We start from the raw sequence: 22,480 nt of genomic DNA, 5'->3' as shown, positions 1-22,480 counted from the left end.
GGGAATTTTTCATTTATTTGAAAGTGGACAGACAGGAAATGAGGGGAAGGGGAGAGAGAGATTGGGATGGCAGGCAAAAAACTGAAAAGCGGATGTTGTGATTACATGATCGGCATGTTAAACCCCCTGGGGTTCATCAGGAAGCTTTTTCTTTTTCAACTCCTCTGTCCAAATTTACCAAAACAATACCTACAAATAGTACAATAGATGGGTAATATGACTCAGTATGAGCACTCAAGACAAACAAAGTGGGCGTTCATAAGCTGCTGTTGGAAGCTTTGCTATTGACTTAGATTATTTATTTCACAGGGTGATCATAGCTTGAATGGATCAAGAGCGGCAAAACAAAACTCCAGACACACACTCACAAGCACAATTGAATTCTTGTGGAAATGTAACCTCACTAGTCACATCCAGATGGTTGGTGAGGCGCCAACGCTGAGCAAGACTGTTCTATAATTTACCTCGTAATTAATCTAGCAGGTAACTGCCAGAAAGATACGTGTATCTTCAAGGTGAGTGCGTGTTTGTGCTCTTGTACATCCATCCTCGTGTGGACCAATTTGAGTTTTAGACCTTGAGAGGTCATTTTAGGATATTTTTGGAAAGTGAGGACGTTTGGTCAGTAATCACTTCTTCCAAGGTCAGTATTTGTATTTGCGGTTTTGGCAAGGGGCCAGGCTGTTTACTACTAACCGGTGTCCTGCCTGCAGGATGCGAGTCAAATACAGCAACATAGTCAGCTTTAATAATATCACCTTCCAAGCAGCGCTGGGTAGACACACACTTAATACACGCGCACACACGCATACGTCCGGAGTAGGTTTGTTCTACTGATGAGGTCGGACGTTTCCATCTTGACCTGGCAACTATTCCTGTTGCCATGGGGAGACGGGAGATGGTCCCCACATCTGTTACCATGGCAACGGGGAGGCAGCGCATATTGGGCCTGTTTACTCTGTGGCCTCATCGTCTTCTGTCGGAGTCTGGCACTACGTACTACGAGCGTCTCCAATAATGCTCAACACGTACAAATATTCACATTTACTAAGATGCTAAGTACTACAGTTATCAGCTTACCTGTTAGTAATATCGACTGCCCATTCATGGGATGGCATATCATTCGGGGGGGAGTAATGAGTCAGTCAGCCTCTGTTGGTCCCATGACCAGAAATGACTTGAATTCTCATAAAGAATATAATAGATCTCAGGCTACAATGTTAAAGCAGTCGTACATCTTGTATTTTATGAGTCAGGCTATTGTGATTCTGAAACTTTTGTTTGTAAAAGGTCATGTGTTATAGTTCAGTTCATTGCAATATAACATATAGCCTTTGATTCTGGTTAACATGCTAATATTTTGGAAATTGGTCTGTTGATATCTGAATAAAAATTGTAGTTACGATTTCCATACTATAATATCCCCAAAAGCTTCATTGTTGTTCATGAAAACCAGGTCATTACTGTAAAAGAGAATGTATTCTCAGATAACACACCTGGCAAAATATGTCAAAAAGAATTATACGTTTACGTTGTTTTTACCTGTGAAACTTTATCTCAAATATATCTAAAAAACCTGTAAGTGTGTGTAAGTGAATTCAGTTGTTCAGGTAAAAAATGTTTCAGAAAACACTCCTGTCTTACTCAAATAAGATTGTCTTAACTGGTAGTCATACCTCAGTAACAAAAACTTTCAAATAAGATGTAGTTGTTGCTGTTTGAATGGAATTCATTTTAGATGCTAAATGAGATCAATTACTGATATCTGACAACAAGCACTCATATCTACAGTTGCTTTCCCACTCTTGGGGAAACGGACGGTATATGGTGGGAGGACCAACCTCCATAGTTTCTCTCTTTGTGCTGACAAAAAGAATCCTTTTGTAAATAAAAATATGGTGGTTTCATAAAGCAGTTGGTGAAGCATCAGCGTGTCAATAAGACGTGTAAAATGTAGTCTTATTTTTCATTTTGTAAAAAAATAAATGCCGATAAATACTTGTAATCCCAAAAGAGAATTTAAACTTGTTTTTGATAACTGAAAAAGGAAAGTGTCATGAATATTCTTGAGTCATTTGCTCGATACCAGAGGAGTTATTCACTCTCTGATTCAAGTAAAACAGCATTGAAATGTGGTGTTCTCTCCTCCCTTCTTAGCACAGTCACAGAAATTCCTATTTGTTTTTTAAAGGATTTACATTCATTTGTTTATTTATTTGCATTTGTAATTGCTTTGCTTTTACTTTGCATAATTCATATTTAGGGTAATCCACATGGGAGATAATTGGTATTTGGTGAACAGTTTCTCGAGATTTCCTGCTGACTTATAATGATTTTGTAATTGGACTGTTGCCTTTGTTCCACAGATATCTGGCTTTATACGCCTACAAGCCCCAGAAGGCTGACGAGCTGGAGCTTAGGAAAGGAGAGATGTATCGGGTGACAGAGAAGTGTCAAGACGGCTGGTTCAAAGGCACCTCACTGAGAACTGCTGCCTCTGGTGTCTTCCCGGGGAACTACGTCACCCCTGTGTCCAGGTCAGTGAGGTCAGGCTTGGAGGAAGTTGGAGGCTATTGTGGTGGTAGATCTTCCTAGGAACATCACAGCATCCAAATAGAGTCACATTGGTGATGTGCAGTTATAGTACAGTATCTCACTTCCTTTGCCCAAGATGGAAAAGGGACAGTAATCACGTGTGCTGTCAAGGTGTTCCTCTGCAACAAAAACGAACCCTACCTGCTGCAATTGTAGTGTACTGTTAGTGTAGGTTAGCTAACTGATTCAGGTGAGAGGGCTGATGGGTGGGTAGTGGTGTGTCAGGGAGACCTTCTTCTCTTTCTGCATTGCATGTCATTTTCATATGCCGCTGGTATTTCAGACCTTTGCTCCACTTGTCATTTGGTTTGGTCATGTGAACGCTGAAGTGCAGTGCAATCAGTCTATGGGCCCTAATTGTGTGACACAAACGCAGCGGTAGCGCAGTCGGTGTAATTTGCGTTGTAATTTTCCGTGGTAATTCCCTTGCTTCAACTGAACCCGAAATGAAGATCGGACTGAGCAGTGTAATTTGCCTGTGATGGCATGTAATCGCACTCGTGTTTTTGTGTACTTACGCTGCCTCGTGTCACAAAAGCACGCCCCAAAAAGCAACGTTTTGGAGGCTTGAGTTGGCGAAGGCATATTGTATTCTTCCTGCTTCAGCCTCTGCTCCCCACTGTGCACTGTCAGGACTTTGCTTTCACCAAAATGAACAAAATGATTTGGTCACACCAGCGACAGCACATTCTGAGAAGTACATACCTGGAAGGGACTGTAAACCACTGTGAACTCTTTTCTAAAACAGTTTTTACAGTGTGAATTAGAATAAAAACACATGTGAAAGTCAGTTTTACCCATCCATCCCTTTTGGAAAATGGGTTTTCTGTTGTTTTTTGTGAAAATCTAACTAAATAATAGAAATAGCGAACCTGAGGTATTTCTAATTTGATTTAAATACAATCTAACATACATAGCATCAGTCAGATGATACTGGCTCTGTCTTTGTAATGTTGGACTACCACATTGTAGATCACTATCGTCATCATCATGATTTTCATCATCATCATCATTGTTACTTTTGCCATCCGAAACACTGTTATTCGTAGCTGTTAAAACAAAATAAAACAAAAAAAATATTGTGTACTGAAATCATATTTGGCAATTTAATAACCCTCATTATTCCTGTATGCGTGAAAACATTTGCAGTGGCTGTTTATCTAATCTGTATTCTGCTCCATGATGCAGAGAGAGAGAGAGGAAGAAAATGAAAGCAAAGGAGAATTAGAATAATAGAAATATGAAGAAAATATAAGATGAGGGAGAGAGAGATAATGAGAGGATGAAAAGAAAGATATGGTACTGCAGGATAGACGGGAAGGTTGAGTGGAGGAAAAGCACAAAAGACCGAAAGGGACAGAGAAAGAAATTGCGAGAAAGGTAGAAGGAGTCGTAGAAAGATGGAAAGAAATTGAAATAAAAGATAGTACGAGAAAGCAACAGTGAGGCATTTAAAGAGGAAATGCTACAACGAGATGAAACGGCAGCAAAAACAGCAGGTGTCTCTCTGCACTTGATATGAATGGCTGCTTCATATTCTGCAGTTATGCAATCTGAGAGAGAGAGAGAAAGAGAGAGAGGCAGGACAGGCCAGTAATCAAATGAGAGGCAATTTGTTATTTTTACGCAAGCATACTCTCTCCTTCCCCCTCCCTCCCTCCCTCCCCCTTCCTTACCCCCCCCCCCCTCCTTTGTCTGCAGTGCAGCTCAGAAATGTTTCAATATGATAATGAGAGGCTGCCAAAGATGCCCACACATACACGCACACATGCACGCACACATGCACGAGCATACATTGTTGAGTTAGACCGATACAGACTGACAAACAGCCTGTTTGAAATGCAATTTTGATATTTACATATTTGTTGTGGAATTTATTATAATGATTGATACAAATACACATTATTTGACTTGATCAGATTCCATATTAGAATTCACGAATGCGTTTGGATTGTAGTTATCCTGGATTCATTTGAGATTTTTAACATGTTATAGCGGCATACATGCTGCTTCGTGAGGATGTTTGGTGTTGAAGATGATTGTCTTCTCTTATAAAATAGTTTTAAGTCTTAAAAGTTACTGATAGCAACTAAAGACTAGAGACCATCTAGTCCTAGGATGATCACACGAGCCGGAACTCCAAATCGGGCAAAAAAAGAGAGACTCACAATGTGGAAACAATAAGCAGTCCATGTGTTGTCCATAGAAAACCTTGATTCAAAGAATCTGTGAATGGCATGCAGCACACACACAGAGAAAGCCATAACTCTGTATGTGCATGACAGGAAGTCAATGGGCGGCCATAAGAGTGTGAATACCGCCGAGTCAATAATGTTCAGCTCACTGTTCTGCCATTCAGCACTCTGCAGACTGGAGCTTGAGCAGCCTGCAGCTCCATATATGTTACAGTAGTAGGACATTAAGTCATGCTGATCCACTGGTTAGATAATAAAACTGAAATCACTAACATTGATGGAGGTTTATAGGGCTGTTTGTCCCTTCTGCTCTGCTATTATGGACAACATACTGTCTTTTAACAAACTAAACAAGACTAAGACTCTACAGCCATGCTACGTGCGGGTGTACTCAGGCACAGCTTTGCTTTGAGCTACATGCTAACATCAACACGGTCACACCATAAGCAGGTATAATAGAGTGCTGCAGGAAGGTGTCCTAAACCCCAGATATGAGTTAGCATTTTTGCCTCTCTAGTTCCCTTGATGGGTTTTTTGAATGGCTTTTTGGTTAGACTGCCTCACATAAGGTCTGTGGTTAACACAAGCAATATAAAGCAACATACTTTTTTTATTAAAACATGTGATTAGGGCTGACAAAAGCAGAAATAATACCAATACCCCTCACTCCTCTCTCCTCTGCAGGGCTCCGTTTGGAGTCGGTTCTTCTCGGGGATCGTCTTTGTCCAGTCCAGTAGGTGGAGGAGGAGGCAGTGGGGGTGGTAAAATCTCCGACCCTTCGTCCCCAGGGTCCCCGGGGCCCTCTTCGTCTCGTCCCTCCACCCCGCTGGTAAACTCTGTGAACAACACCAGTCCCGCCTCCTCGCCGCAAACTGCCGCCGCCCAGCTGAAGAACTGCCTGCGCTCCAGTCAGCATACGGTTAACCAGGCACGCACCTCAATGCAGCTCGGTAAGCAGAAACGTACACACACACACACACACACAATGTTACAAATACACATAATGGGTTTAATCATTGAGCACCGGATCCATTAAACATTCAGAAGCATCTGTTTTCAGTTTTGTTCCTGTTTTAACAGTCTATTGATCGATCCGGATCACATATTCACTGATTCACATAATGGCACAGCCCCAACATATCATAGTAAAGAAACAATTTATTATCTTCTTCCCAAAGAGGCACTCAAGACAGACATGACTGAGAACTGACTGACTCACAAGTTGAGCTACAAACAAACATCCTGCTATTCCGCAACAGAAGCAGCCACATTAAAGCCTCCCAATATGGGACCATGTGAAAGGAGAGGCGCATCGTGTTGCATCCCTCCAGAGAAATGTTACGCAAGTGAAAAGAAAGTATTTACTTACATGGATATGTGTCTGTGTCTGGTATGTTTCATGCCATTCTCTGCAATATCCCTCTGTGCGATAAGACTCTTTACCAGCCTACAGGCTTAAAGGAGCAGAGTGCAGATCGTGCATCTTGCAGCAGTTTATCCTCTTAGTCTCTTATTACAGAATAATAGAATATTGATCAGTGAATATCCAAAATGAATGAGCAGGATGAGATCCAGTTAGTGGCATTCAAATACAGCACACGGCCAAATGTTTCTCTACATTTGAGCATTTAAATCATACTATCATAACATTTTCAAACATTCCAAAACCAGACGAAGAGTACACTCAAGAATGTGAACTCGCATTTTTGGCCATGAAGCGGATGTTTGTTGTATATCAATATGGCATATGCATCATATCTCTTTTGAATTACAATTCAAATCTTAACTTTTTTTCCATTCATCACTTTTCGACAACCATCACAGGGCTCAAAAAGAGTGATGCATTTGTTTCCGGCACTTTTGCCTTTAGAAGAAAGGAAAGACAGTACTGAGGGGATAGGAAGTGAGGGAAGAGAGATGAGGGGTGACATGCAACCCGAACCGGGGGCATTGCAATTATACTGTCAGCGTCTTAAACCCCGAAAGGCCCCGAGGACGGCTTTAACCTGCATGTCTTTGGACTGTTGGAAGAAAAACACACCGAGAACCCAGAGGCAGGTGAATGCTTGCAATGAGGTGACAGTCGTAACCACCGACCCATCATGCTGAGAACAATTTTGCAATAAAAAAAAAGAAAACTTGCATGTAATACTGTTTTTGGCAGAAAATACTATGCACCCATCACCACTCTTACTTCCCCTGCTCTATACAAGCCCACTGAATCATCACTGAACATAAGCTATTATTGGAGAATAGTTACAAGAACATACTGCAACTCACACTTTAGCCCAAACACATGCACTCCAACGTACAAACTGTGCTCATACAGTCTGCACACATAGACACTACGAAGAGCTCTGATTACTCGGTGGTACTGTTTGTGCCTGCTATGCACACACTCACCAACACAAACGCACACACACACACACACACACACACACACCTGTGTCTGTACAAGGTCTAGATCCTATCAACCTTGTTCTCCACTCAGAGTCTATTCATCTCTCCACAATCCCTTTTTTCTTTCCCTTTGCATGCTTTCTTTCCCCCTCCTGAGAAAATAATGGTGACCATTTCCTTTGGAAGGCTGAAGATTAGACACTGTGAGAACACAACCAAGAATAACACACACACAGACATGTGCACACCCACCCACATACACAAATGAGCACACACTGACTACCCAACACAGCTGAATGACATCACTGTGCTTTTTGTTTTATGGAGGCGTAATGACAGAGCTTCATGCCTCTCTCCGTCCACCTCTTCCCTTTTCTCCCTCTGTTTTTCTCTCCCTCTTTCACTCTCACATACACACAAACAGACACACACACACATACACGCATCTGGTCTCCATTACAAAATAAAGTATGTGCATAGTTCTGGCGTTTAGTGGTTTTATCACATGACCAGTGCGCCTCTCTATGGATTGCTGCCTGAGTACTGCAGTGTAGAAGAGCAGGTGGCTACCAACCCTGTGTGTGTGTGTGTTTGTGTGTGTGTAGGTGTGTGTGTGTGTGTGTGTGTGTGTGTGTGTGTGTGTGTGTGTGTGTGTGTGTGTGTGTGTGTGTATGTGTGCGTGCGTGTATGTTAATGGGAGTGCATGTACATGCGTCTATGTTTATGTGGGTGTGTATTTCTGTGTACTTATTCTCATGAGCAGCAAATGACCTCATTCAAATTGATGGCTGAGAAAAATGTTCTAAAACTCAGGACATCTCAGCCTGTTTTTTGCAGTTAGGGCCTCGAGCCTTGAGCTTTGGTTATTCACAGTATAACATAATCACATTTTAGCAAGGTGATTGTTATTTTATAACTCATCCTCTCAGATTGGCCCTAGTTTGTGGGTTTTAGTCGGACCATAAATGTACAACTGAGGTGATTTGAAGACGCTTAGAAGACTCCACACTTTTCAATAAGTGAACTGTATGTGGAGTTAGACTCCAGCAGCCTTTACTGAAGCATTTAAGACTTAAGCAGAACAGTGTGCCAAGTAATTGCATTTTGCTTTACCCAGTATATTTCTTTAAACATTAGTGTAGTCTAAAGTTTGCACAAAATCCTCTAATAGGGTGGATCTTGCCGGAACCAGGGATCGCCTCTTTAAGTGCATTTGTTTGTATAATATTGCCTTCAGACCAAAGTCGTTTTTTTACTATGATTATTTTGATACCATATCTCTCCTTAGATATTGAGTACTCCAAAATGATTGCCATGTCCCCTCTCAGGACTAGTGATGACTGCACTCATTATAGGTTTCTCTCAATTATAATAACGCACGTGTATTTCTGTCTGTTTCAGTCCACAGTCCTCCTGCTGGAAGCCCCGAGCGCCCCACAGTGGCCCTTTCCCCGCTGCGTCCTCAGAGTTCCTCCCCCTCACGCTGCTCCGGCCAATCGGGTCGTCCTCACTCCATGGTGTCTCCGGGACCCAGCCTCGGGCCCTCACCCCTCTCCTCTCCCGCCTCACGGCCCCTCCTCCCCCTCTCATCCGCTCTCTCCTGCCTCACGCCTCCCAACGTGTCGGCGGCGCTCCTCAACGGGGACCCAGCCAGTCCACTGCATCCGCCATCGCCGGGCCCCTCCCATAGCCAAGGCGTCCTCGCGCCTAAACCAGAGAAGGTGAGCCTCATCCTCACGAACAACTAATAAAGCACATTTTATCTTAGGGTTAATTATTACCGCATCCGGTCTCATTCTGCAGTATGCAAGCCAGCATGCTTTACCGGCTATTCTGACCCACAATCCTCTGCGGATGTAGGAGCAAGAGGGTCAAATAGATACTGAAATCTCCACCAGCAGTTGCCTCAATTAACCAGATTTGCATACAAAAGATTTTATGTGTTTCGAGAAATGAGAGCAAGGAGCACGTTTTCTCTAATGGAATAATTAGATGTCTTGCTTCTACAATGCAACTTCTATTATTTTCACCACATGCATAATCAAGAGCTGAATGCAGTAAATTCACACAGAGGGAATTATAAGATATCACTCACGCCAGTACATAAAGAGAAGACAGATTGTGGCTAAACGGGGTCTTAAAACTCTTTGAATACTGATTGTTTCAACATATTTTAATTCATATTTCATTTCAATTAAATAAGATCACAGCCTTCTGTCGAAGGGTGCAGCTAGCGATTATTTTAATTATTGTGTAATCGTATTATTGTTTTCTTGATTCATTGATTCATTTAGAATTACAGTTTTCTAAAGCCCCACTCGGTTTCTTCAAATAGCTTATTTTGTCCGATCAACGCTCCAAAAAGTATTGATTTACTACCGCAGCAGCTCCTCACAGCTGAGAAATTAGAACTATGGAACAATTGATATTGTTGCTTAAAAAATGACAGAGGTGATTGATTATCACAATTCTTTCAGGTTAATTTTCTGTCTGTCGACTAATTGGTTATTCAAGTAATTGTTTCAGCTCTAAATCTCTCATTATTGATGACAATATCTCTATTCAGGCAACTGTTGTTTTCCGAGCAGCGAATTCAATATCACAAAACAAATATTGAGTCTGTGAAAGTCAACACCTCCGTTAAAAGAACACAATCCTTCCTGTTTCATAGCACTCACTCAGCTATAGTGCACAAATAGTATATATCTATTAAAAAAGAAAATGTGAAAGGAAACATTACATAGTGCCACTACTTCCTTTGATTCCCGATGTTTCAGTCATCCTGTAGATACAACTCACCATACCTTTTTTAATTAACTTGATTAACTTTAACACCACCTCAGCTTAAAAAAAGGTGTTTAGTCTTCCAAACTTCACATGGCTTTGGGTGAAAATCTGTTGTGTGTGTGTGTATGATGTGCCAGAATTCCTCTCCTACCTCAGCAAGTGTCATTCACCCAGGCATCTGGCACAAATGCTGAATGCCATCTTATGTTGTGAGATCTGCCGCGGTAAAGCTGTGGATGTTAAATCGGGCTGCACTGACAGTGAAGGATGGCACCGAAAGCTTGCATCTGTCTCAGCTCCATTTGTTTCACTGTTGGCTCCACTGTCTGGGACAGCTAATCTATGGCTAGCTGACAAACAGCTCATTGACTATGGAACAGCAGGCAGCGGGCTTGTTTACATCGTCACCCTCAAAGATGGCTCGAACCGGATTCAGCTTTATTACTCATATACTGAATATGTCTCATAAAAGTTGGAACAGGGCAGTTAAAGTGCTCCAACTGTCATTCTGATATTAAAGAATGCTCTCGTCTTAGTACAAAATGTGTTGTTGTTTTTTTGTTATTTCAAATTCATTCTAGTTTGCTAGTGACAACCTGCCTTACTCAGACTAAATAAGCTGCTACTCTACCCAAAACAACCTCTCAATATGGATTTGGCTGTAGTTGTAGCTTCCAATTATGATCTAAATGCTGTTTCGGAAGCTTTTACTGACTGACAAGATTAAGATTATTGAGGAAAAGCAGAATACATCTCTGTTTTTAGTTTTTAGCTAGTAGATACACTTTTAAGATACTGTGTATTGGCACAATTAATCAACTGTTGTCAGCCTCTGTCCCAAAATATTATATCGTAGTATCCCTTTATAAAATGTCAGCTTAACCCTCGTTCACAGCACTTACCTTTGTGGCTTTGAGCCTGGCAGAGCAGCAACAGCAGGTTTGAAGTCAGGGTGGCGACGAGGCTGCACAGAGTCAGTCTTTGTTACGGAGGAAACGATGAAGCAGCTATGATAACTGTCTGGCAGACACAGTTAGGGTAATCTCTGTTCGACACACTGTCACACTGTCTGGAGCGCATGCAGCCAGCGTCCCAGACACATATCACGTTGGACATTGAGATGTGTTTGCGAGAGCGTTTCCAAGAAGTCTGCGCGTGCAGGGCAGCTGCCAACTGAGATGCTGTCAGAAGAGCCTGTAGAATTTCAGTGGGTCCAGAAGAGAGTCTCAAAATGTCTTGAGAGACTATGTTTGACTGTAAAGTATTAACGGCTTTGAGTTTAGACAATAACATCAAGAAAAATATGGAGTTACCATGATCCCCCCCATGGGGGGTGGACAGAAACTGTGGTTCAGTGCATCATTTCTCTCAACCCTGAATATCGTAAGGCCTCTGCGTTTCTGAAAGGTTAAACTCAAAACCTGCCTTTATCAATGGCTTCAACACTGGATTCTAGATAAATGCTATTTATTTGTGTACCAGTATGTAAAACGAACAAAGAGGACGGAGGAAAACACTGTCCTGCCCGTGTGCTGCAGAGCAAGGCACTCCTCTGGTCCTAAATTAGATTTAGATTGTGTAACGGATTAAATTGTGAGTGCATGCTGCCACCTGGTGGTTCAGCAGCAGCTTGACTCGTGTACTCAGACACACACACACACACAGGCGTGCGTACACACACGGGAGGCAGATTAAGCCTTTAAGCCTCCAGATGAAAGAGGAGAGGGAGCAATTATTCATTTTTTGTCTGCTGCTTTCAGTCCCACCTCCTCCCTTCCTTCTCTCTTTCTCGATCTCTCTGTTCTCTCTGTCCTCCCTGCTTTCCTCCTTTCCTCTCCTTTCTTTCTGTCCTCTCCTCCGCCTCTTTCCCTCTCTGAGTCCCTCCCTGTCCTTTCCTTTCTCCCTCTGTATCTCACCCCTTTCTCCCCTTCTCTTCATCTTTATTTTCCACTCCATCTTCTCCTCCCTCTCCCAAATTAAAATTCAAACAAGCTTTACTTGCATGACAGGAAGGGAATCTATGTCTCCAAAGCGGTGGAATATGTTATGTGTACACTCCAGACAGTGAGCATTGTTTGATTTACACGTTTCTAATCCTGGGAGAAATGATCAAGTCTTTGTATTTAGGGAAATACACATAAAGCTCAGGTATTGGAGTGCAGGAGAAAGGAATGCTGTTTATTTTGGGTCTGCTGAGTCAAAGGGTTTATACAGCCTCTCTTGCTCTGTCCTTTGTTTTTTCTTTGCTGTCTCATGTCTATATGACTAAGACTGGTCATTAAGACCCTCTGTAATTATTTGACTTTGATCAGATATTACAAACGTCTTTTGTCACTTATACCAATAATTTGGAAACAGTGTCCTTTGTCAGTGTGAGTCTGGTTGTTGGAGGCATTTTTTTGTGATATTCTGTCTGTTTAGATTTCTACCAAATTGCAGAAAGTCCCATCACCGTTTTTTTATAAGATGTTTCTAATTCTCAGTAATGCCCAGTGCCTAAACTGTGAGTGTATATTACTTTATTAAAGTGTCCAAATAAAGTTGTAGGATAACCACTGCTGGACCAATAACTGATTAGTTGATCAACAGAAAAACTATCATCAACACTTTGTAAAATCATTTATCATTTATCAAGGAAAAATACCAAATATGTGTTGCTTTAATCCTCAAACATGCGTATTTGCTGCTTTTCTCTTTTATATTACCGTCATGGTAATATTTTTAGGTTTAGTCAGAAAAGACAAACTATTTTACTATTACAAGGTTAACTTGAGCTTTTGGAATTTTGTCATGGCCGTTGTTTTATATTTTTAACAAAAGCCATAGTAGGTGTACTCTGTCGTTCCTTTCAGAAAACTTTCTGCAGTGCTGTGTTTTCTGTTTTCCTGAGGTCTGGCTTTTCCTCTGACAGATTATCACTTTGATCGCCTCCATCTTTTCTGACAGCTTTTTTACAGCAGTCATGAAGCGCAGGCCGGTTAGCTTTGAACCTAGTTCAGTAGTTGACTGTAAGACGGAGCCAACTCGAAAGGCTTGCACATTTGGTTTGACAGCTGGGTGGAAATATGAGTGCTAAATAAATATATAGATATATCTAAAAAATGTAAATTTTTCCTTTGCATTGATTAAAGATTAAGATTAATGATTACGATTATCTCAAGATGAGCTCTCACTGTTGGTTCAGAAACTGGAGCAAAGGAGATAAAAAAGAGATGTGAAGACGGCAGAGAGAACTCATTAACCATTAATGATCAAAGTCACAAGGTTTGCACTTAAAATGTGAGCAACTGTGACTAACACAAAGAAAGTCTTTACATGTTCAGGTGGTGGGAGCTGAGGGCTCACACACACACATAAACAAACACCTGAACCTGACAACAGAAAATCTTTCAGAAAAGAGCTTTGTTCTGATACCTCGCATAACCTTCTTCTCTCTGCTTGCCAAAATGTCCTCTTTCACAGCCATGGCAGTTGGCGGCCTGTTATTTAAAGTAGTTTTTTTTTTTTTTCTCACCCGCGCTCTGTGAAGAACCGTCCCATTCTGCGTTCGATTGGCTAGAACTCGTTGCCTTCTTTGCTGAATTGGTTAAATGTATTGCTGATGAACAAGATTGGTGGAAGGTTGGTAGGGTTAATGATTTCAACTCAGATTGCAGCCTGCTTGTAAAGTGCTCTCATATATAATTACAATGTCCTGATTATGGGAGAGAAACATTTTTGTAATCTTTTAAATGTTGCTATGTATGTTGTCATTATGGATGGAATAAAATCTCAGATCCGTGTGAGATTAACGTGTCATAATCAAAACTTAATGTTAGTGTTAATGTCGACATGGCTCACTGATTAACAAGGAAATAAAAAAATGGCACTTCATATGAAAAAGGTTGCTGTTCCCTGCTGTGACTTAAGAGTCTTTCCAGACAAATAATAACTGAACATCCAGTGTGGCTTTTTCATTTTCTTTTTTAGCGTTCATGTTTGCAACTGTCCATCACAGCATCGTAAAATGTCAGCGCTTGATGGAAAACAAATTTTTAAAAAAGATTCCTGATCCAGCAGCCCATGTGTAAAAGAAACAGATGGCTGAGGGCGAGACAGGGCTGATATGGAGGCTCCATGCATCGACCAAAAAAAAAGAAAAAAATGTAATTATGCTCAGGCATGCTCGGTATTGATCCACGGTGTCATGACTGAGACTGTAAAATCAGGCCAAGTGGCAGAAGAGACATAACTGTGTTGTGCTCCTGGTATCACATTGAGTCCGACTGAATGGGCAGCGTTGTACAGCCTTTCTATAATCAAGCATGAATGAAGCATGAATGGAAGAATGTGACTCTACCTTGACAGGTGCGATTAAGAAACACTTTCTCTACAATCAATACGGATTATTCTACCGCAGTAGACGGTAGACGCGCATGTATTCAGCTTGAAGGATCGTTAACTGACCACTTTGCTACCTGTCTGTTCAAAATACGCATTGTGGCTGAGCAGGCATTCATACTGTGAACATTACTTACTTTTCTGCGTATCAGAGTAGTAACTACTCCCATTACCATTGTTTGTTTTCTCCCTGAGCCGTGAGTGAAGGTCAGAAGGTTGAAGCAGAGGAGAATCAAGCTGCCGCTTTCATTTTGATGCGAATCTACTTGTTCTGCTCTTAGAAATCAGCCCACATGACATTACCATGTAAAAGATTTTTTTTTTGTTGGTTCTAAAAGATGCAATTTATCTGTCCGTTCTCCTATAACTCACATATTTGTGGTGATTTTGTTTTTGGTTTCCTGTGTATGGGAGACCCAGAGAACTCGCTCTGTAGTCTCAGCCCTACCATGCAATTATGTGTCCGTACACTGGTTTCAAGGACTAGTTCAACATTTAAAAACATTTAAAAAGCACAAAAAAATCCAGCTACCACTTACATCCACAGCTCACTTATTAACAAGTTGTATCTTGTTTGTTTTATACATACACAAACAGAAATGTCGAGACAACAACTTGCGATTTTACAGGAAGTTGCCATTTAATCTGAGATTGGCAGTCAACCAGCAGATATGCTGCACAGATGTACTGGGGGGGATGAATAAACTGTAGATACAGCATGTATCTTCCTCTACAGTCTTTATGCTAAGCTAATTATCTCCTGGCTCCAGCTCAACATTTAGCGTACAGACTTTAGAGTGATATCGATCATCCAACCCCCTGAAAAAAGGCAAATATGTGTACATCCCGAGATGTTTAAAGGAGGCAAAATTGATTTATAAAGAGGAATGACCTCACTGTTACCAAAGCACCAAAGCAGCAGCATAAAAAAGACATTAAATATCTCATTCCGAATTCTTAAGACTCTGTCCATATGAGTATTGAAAAGACACAGCTCACCTTGCTTCACTGCCTGCCCTCTGATGAAACAAATGTGCTTTTATTATCAGTGGTATTCCTTGTGTCAGATGGAGTCAACAGGAAAATATTTTTCTATTTGTTTCATAGATGTGTTTTTTGATTAATGTGTCAGGAGGGCATTTGTGCTCTGTGTGGGGGTTTTTATATCGAGAAAAGAAAAGAAAATATTCTGTAGAGGTATTGTTTACACAAACACCATTTTCATTACAATCTTGTCACTTTTCAAGAGAGGCTTTATGAAACCTATAATCCTGTATATCTCACCGGCATCTGTGTTTATTTGCTCTCCATCTCCTCTTATATCTCCCTCATCCTCTGCATTAACTCCATCCATCATCAGAAGGAGAGGAAAGCAGGTGGCTTATTAAAGCTCTTGTCGGGGGCGGCAGCCAAGAAGAAAACTCGCTCACCTCCCTCCTCCCCGCCCACCCGCGACCCCTCATTGGCTGGTCATGGTGCCGACCCTGCCCACCACCCTCACCACCATCACCACCACGCCCGCTCAGGTTCCTGTCCGATGGCGTCACAGGGGCGGGCCGGCTCCTGTCCAATCGAGAGTGAGATGGCGGGGGCCATTGGGCTGGAGCCCCTGCACAGGAAGTCCGGTTCCCTGGACACCAACTTCCCCATGTCACCTCCGGCGACACGCGCCGTCAACGCTCTGATGGCCCTCCGGCCTGAACCCAAACCCCTGTCCAGAGAGAGGTGGGCACACACACACATACACAACCAGACACAGACACACACACAGACACACAACCACACATAATGACATTATGATGATCTTGCTCTTAATAATGCTGATAACCTTAAAAAAAAAAAAGGTGATAGTTTTGACTTGGAAGCCTATAAGCCACCATTCATGTCCTTGTTTTCTGCATCATCTGGGCTTTAATACCTACTCACAATATGTGAGCTAAGGTCCCCCAGGAGCAACACTTTTTATCCCGGAGTGGTACAACAATACACAACCCAGTAGCCTTAAAGACTCAAGCTCTGCTCTCATACACACACAAACACACACACACACACACACACACATACATCACATTTTAAATACATTGATAAGGCAGGGTATGCTAAATGCATTAAACATATTGACGGGTTCCGGAGAATCTCAGAGTCGATATTTCCTTTTACCCATAATTCACACTGCTGTCTATACTTGGGAACACACTGAGAGTCTCCACTCATACCTGCACTGGTTAAATGCTTTCAGCATGTGATGTTGTCCACGCCGTTGTGTGTGTGTGTGTGTGTGTGCTACAACTGTGTCTGTGTGTGGCAGGTATCGTGTGGTGGTGCCCTACCCTCCTCAGAGCGAGGCGGAGATCGAGCTGCGGGAAGGGGACGTCGTGTTCGTCTACAAGAAGAGGGAGGACGGCTGGTACAAAGGCACCCTGCAGAGGACAGGACAGACCGGCCTGTTTCCCAGCAGCTTTGTCGAGAGCTTCTGAACTGGAAAAAGTGGACAAAAGAACAAAAAAAAATGTTCCTGTTTCTGAGTCGCAAAACACACACACACACACGAAGGATGGACCGACATTGGTTTCCATGAATCATACTTTCGGATTAAAGACAGATACTGCAACAGAAAACTTCACTCTGTCAAGAATCTTTTATCAAATTGAAATCTATTGAATACTGGCACAAAACATCATAAATAGTAATTGTCTTCGGAAACCTATATCGGTCCAACCAATTCAAACACACACACACACATACAGGAAAGCTAGCCCCGGCTTCGACCAGCCACACAGGGAGCGGGGCAGCTTTTCCCGTCTCTCGCCCAGCTTTGTATCAGAGGGGCTCCAGCAGACTTCGTTGGACCCATGACGTTGACTACTGAAGGCACACAGACTCAAAGAGCACAGAAAGACAAACCCTTGCCTCCCAGTTCTCCTCCTTGGCATCATCCACCAGCAAACACTAGCACAAAAAGCATTAGCTCTGCTTTCCACTGAGACCTCAGAGATTGAATTTGGGTGCTGTCTTTGTTTGAAAAGAGTCGATGTACCGCCAGGTGATGAGGGAAGCGTGTGAGCCTACAGTCCAGGACCATTGTAAGCACATCTCCATGTCTAGTTTGTGACAACAAGCGCATTTGTTTTTCGTACCAACTCAATATATGTTAATAACAATGCATGTAGCATTATTATATTTTTTGTTTATATATATATATATGTTGAAATAGATGTTGTCCCAAACTAGTCATGCTGTGATGATCTGTCACAAAACAGAAGTTGAAATATGAATTAGGTGACTCATTCTTCTATTTATATAACTTACACACATTCATTAAGCTGTTTTTAACTTAAAATTTGACCTTTACGGACCCCCACGTTTGGGTTCAACTGAATTAACTGGTTTGCTGAATGTAGGAAGAAACAAACAAGTTACGCCAAACTCTCTAACGAATTTATTTGTATTGATAAAGTTGTCTTTTGATCTTTTATGTGGGATTAGAGAGACAAAGAATGCACTTGGTAATATTTAATACAACTTGCCATAACTCCACATACAGTATTTTACACACTCAGTAATTATTTATTTGACAAACGGTATTTCCGGTGCTACTTATCACACAAAATAACGAATCCAGAGATCAGAAATACAATGCACTCTTGCTGACAGTAATTACTCTTACTCAGCCTTTTCTTAACCGTCGAGAGTTTTCGGTTTGATTGCAGCAATATTGTGAAACCAAATGTTTGTGGATTCGATGCTCACAGACGAATGTACGGTCGACGGGAAAACACCTGAAGGCAGAAGGCAGAGACACAAGATTCTCATCACACAACTGCCAACCTTTGACAACAACTTTTCCTCTGATCTTGTCAACCTCGGACGAGTATTTTTGTACGGCCTCAGTGAGTGTACAGTCAGTCCGCTTTGTGAATTTGTGAGTGTGGATCACGGCTTGTCTAGTTTACATCCAGCCACAACCATCTACCTTGTTTCCCTGTTTCTGGAGATAGAAGCACAGCAAAACCCAGAGCTTGACTTGCTAAAACTGTGTGTTTATCGGTGTGAGATTGTGTGTGTGTGTTTGTGTGTGTTTGTGTGTGTATGTGTGTGCGCGCGTGTGTGTGTGTGTGTCAGAGAGTAACACCGGACATGTATCAGTGAAAGAACAGAGATCACCCGCTATTTTTAAGAACTGAGCCAGAATGAAGCACAAACAACTACTGGCCATGTGCACACGGGTGAGGCTCACTCATTGGCTGAGCACAGAAATGTCCAGTTGGGTCATAACCAGGTGAGAGTCTGCCATTGGCCAAGCACACGTCGATGTTCTCGGTGAACACCATTCATGTCACGAGAAAGGAATAAATAAACAAATGCATACATAGAAATACAAAATTCTAGATGGAAAATACAACTTACTGCTCTTCTTGAATTTCATCAATGAAAAGCTTCTCAGAGTCAACAAGATGTTGCAGCGTCAAAGCAGTTTGGAAACTTAAGTCATTTCTTATTCCCATATGTTGAATGCAGAATAAACACTCAGACGTGAGACTTTACTACAAGCTCTCCGCAGTCAAAACAAGCACAACACAGATATTGTGTTGACTCAACAATGCAGTTTAATACCACAAGTTTTCTCTCACCAGATTCATGGTCTGATAATGTAGTTACATGATTGATCTTTTCTTTTGTGCCCATGTAATTCCTTTGTGTGTAATACTTCTTACTGAGAAAGAGCAGTAGCAAACTTTTATTTATTGTAAAAAAAAAAATGTTATTTTTAATGTTTTCATGTTCACCTTGAACTTAAAGTGGGGGTGGCCTGTCATTGAGGTTTGATGTGTTTTTATCCCAATTTTTAGATTGTGGGAAAAAGAACTCGATCTCTTAAACTGTGAAGGAAAGTGAACAAAAACATGGAAATGAACTGAAGTGATTACAGCATGGTCTGCAATCATCCTCTGGCTGCTGGCAGTGCAGTATGGGCAACAGATGAAACCAAAAACACTGCAAATTAGATTTATCTTCGTCACAAACGTGCCGTAACAAACTAGGGCTATTCTGACAAATATCGCCTTTTTGGTTAGAATCATGTATATGAAGCAGCCGCTTTGATTCTTTACAAATTTAATGTTTGATTGATCAATTTTGTCAATTTTGCTTATTCAATACAATTTCACACAAGTGTACTAGACTATGATAACTGCGGTGCTTTTAATTACGTGTTTGAGTTCAGCTAAAAAAAAAGAAATCCAGTTTATTTTTGATGAAAAGGGTCAAAAACTAAATGTCAAATTTTGGATATTAGTTATTGGAAGCTTCAATCCAAAAATATGTGCATTGGCCTTCAAAACCTGTCAGTCAAATCCTAGTGCCTACAAATGCCAACACACACACACAGTATTTACACCAGGCAGACCAATCCGTCTTTTGTCTCTTTCTTACTTGTTCTCTCTTCTTATCGGTACAATGAGCCTGCTGCTTGTTCTTCTCGCAGCTCTGCTTCGTTTGTCTCCGAGACACAAAAACAACCAGCAGATCCCAGAACAGCTCTGCACAAAAAGCCCTCGCAAGGTTTTCCCTCATCTGTTTGTACGCCGGAAAGAGGACTCTAATTTCTACTGAGTCAAACTTAAAGCACAAGTCCTCGTCTGTGTCGGAGGTCACAGGATCCCGACTGTCTTAATTTGTGTTCACAAGGTCGATGCTGTGAGGAGGAGGAGAGTTTACAACCGTCAAAACATCAGGAATAAAAACCACAGTGGTCACTTTACATAGAATATCTTGAGCCGCTGGTTTCACACATGTCGTTTGTGTTTTTATTTACGTGATGTACACTTTGTCTTTCGCCTCAAGCTTCCTGGTTGTAAATACCTCTCGAGAACAATTGGAAACAAGCAAGCAACAGCAGTGGTAATTCCCATCGGACATGAACTCAACACAAAACATTGCACATGCAATTATTTTTTTTTAATTATTGGATTTGATAGCAAATTACTGTCCACTTCCTTTTTTTGTCCTTCCAGGAAGCCTGAGCACCCACCCTGCCATCTTGAATTAGATGTCGGCCATATTTGTTCCTATGGATACTTGTGTGTGTGTGTTATGGTGTGTGTGTGTATGTGTGTGTGTGTGTGTGTGTGTGTGTGTGTATGGGGAGGGGGCCTCTGTATGTAGCTCTTTACATAAAAAAGGAACTTTATGAAAACGTTTGGTGCGGCGTGGACACTCACGCCTCATCACAACTGAGTCGGGTTCAAAACAGCGGTACGGCGAAGAAAACAGAAAAAAAGTATATATATTATTCTATATTGTGCAGAATATTTATAGGCCTTTTGTGCCATTGAAGTCATGCTCTGCGCTGGCCATGCAGCGCTCTCTACCATGTGATCATTATGCATCGTCTTGTACCGATGACCCGTGGTTGATTTGATTGTTTTTTCATGTCAAGTGCATTTTTCGCAATAAATGCCTTTGTTTTAAAAACAGATTTTCAATGTCCTTTTTTTTGCATCTGCCCGCAGCTTTATAATGGAGATAACACAGACAGTGAGAGGCAGTAGCATACACTTGTGTACTCTGATGAACAACAAACACATTACACCAGATTTTACAGTTGCCCTTTGGAGGATTCATCCTGAGAATCATATCCTGCTCTAATTATAATTATCTGCGCTCACTATGTGCTCATTATGAGCTTATGAAGCCTCATGAGCGGCACAGGTACATCAGTCTGACAGAGTGTATTACCGTCATTAGCATTACATTGCTAGTAAGGGATGTTTAGAAATAAAGCTGACACTCTTACTGTCTTTTCATCATTCCCTCCATCTTCTCCCCTCGTTCTCCCCCCTCCGTCTCTCTTGTGTTCTCAAGCCAACACTGGCATGGACGAGGTGTGTAATTGGTAATTTCAGAGCATCGCTGGCACTCCCCTTAAATGACAACCTCATCTCTCCAGCAGCCGGGCCTGTCTTCAATGATCACCTACATTTGCATTTAGAGTGACTAGCAAAAGGTGGCAAGGGTACATGTACTGGACTGTGTGTGTGTGTGTGTGTGTGTGTGTGTGTGTGTGTGTGTGAGTGCAGGTGACAGCTATCTTGGGTGTAAGTGCACACAGGAAAACTTGACAATAACACACAAACTCCAACTGCTATATTTAAGGCGAGCAGTAGACAGGCAGCAAATTTAGATTTTTCAGATTTCTGCTGAACAGTGATAGTTCTCCCCTCTGGCAGGAAAAACTGGGAGATAACCACTTCTCACCCAGAGAGAAGCTGACAATGTCTGTACACAGGCAGACATCCCCCCCCCCGCCCACACACACACACACACACACACACTTTTGCACAGTTTGCCTTGGTGAAATCTCCTCGAGGGTGCGTCCTGCCAGGTGCCAGGTGCCGCAGGCCCCTGCAGGGAATCGATCAGCATTCCTCTGCTTTACGCCAGACCTGTCTGTCTACCTGTCTGTGGGCCAGGCTGTGAGTCACATGAAGGGCAAAAGAGCCGGAGGGTAAGACACTGCAGGGAACAAGACCTCTACCAGGCGGTTCAGGGCGGTCCCTTTGTGTGCGTGTTCAAATGTAAAGTGGTGGGCAGGAAAAATATTAAGCTCTAAAGCAAAAAGGGGAGCTTGTGTTCATCCTCTCTCCTCTTACCTTCTGATAAAATGGAAGGAAGCGTCTCTACAGTAGACTTTTCCTTGTCTACGGAATGAGATGAATCACAGGGGTGGAGTTGAATTAAGTCGTGAGGTCTGTGGGTCTTACATCACTTCACACTTTTTTTTTTTTTTTTTTTTGACATCAGTCTAGAAATGCTTCACACTTTTTCTCCTTTGGTGCTAGAAACAAACGGTCCAGTTGTCCTGAGTAGGTGACACAAACACCAAAAATGTGTTCCAAAAAGTAGTGTGTTCTTAAAGCTGGAAATGGATCTACTGGTTAGACACCTTAGTCCATGCCCTCCGAGTACAACCTGGTCATGGTAGTTTAGTTTGTACACTTTTTAATACCTTGAGGGATAAAATCTAATTTTATTTGATGAAGAGAGATCATAGATATTTGGAGTCCTGAAGCTATGCACCGCAGTTTGATGGAACCTCCCGCTGTCCAATTGGACAGAATTGG

General features: G+C 41.9%; 1 protein-coding gene across 1 annotated transcript in view; it reads left to right on the top strand.

Annotated features, from left to right (window-relative positions):
• LOC306703724 (E3 ubiquitin-protein ligase SH3RF3-like) overlaps positions 1-17,395 on the top strand; it is an 83,005-nt gene extending 65,610 nt beyond the window's left edge. The window contains exons 6-10 of the mRNA XM_079169781.1: positions 2,367-2,537; positions 5,475-5,740; positions 8,592-8,911; positions 15,718-16,082; positions 16,666-17,395. Of these exons, the coding sequence (XP_079025907.1) occupies positions 2,367-2,537; positions 5,475-5,740; positions 8,592-8,911; positions 15,718-16,082; positions 16,666-16,834 (1,291 nt within the window). The 3' untranslated portion in view covers positions 16,835-17,395. The remainder of the gene's footprint in view (positions 1-2,366; positions 2,538-5,474; positions 5,741-8,591; positions 8,912-15,717; positions 16,083-16,665) is intronic.
• Positions 17,396-22,480: the final 5,085 nt, after the last annotated feature.

Source organism: Pholis gunnellus, assembly GCF_910591455.1.
Source record: "Pholis gunnellus genome assembly, chromosome: 12".
NCBI classification, from domain to species: domain Eukaryota; kingdom Metazoa; phylum Chordata; class Actinopteri; order Perciformes; family Pholidae; genus Pholis; species Pholis gunnellus.
Note: the sequence above shows the minus strand (reverse complement) of the source record. Positions and strands in the feature narration are given on the sequence as shown.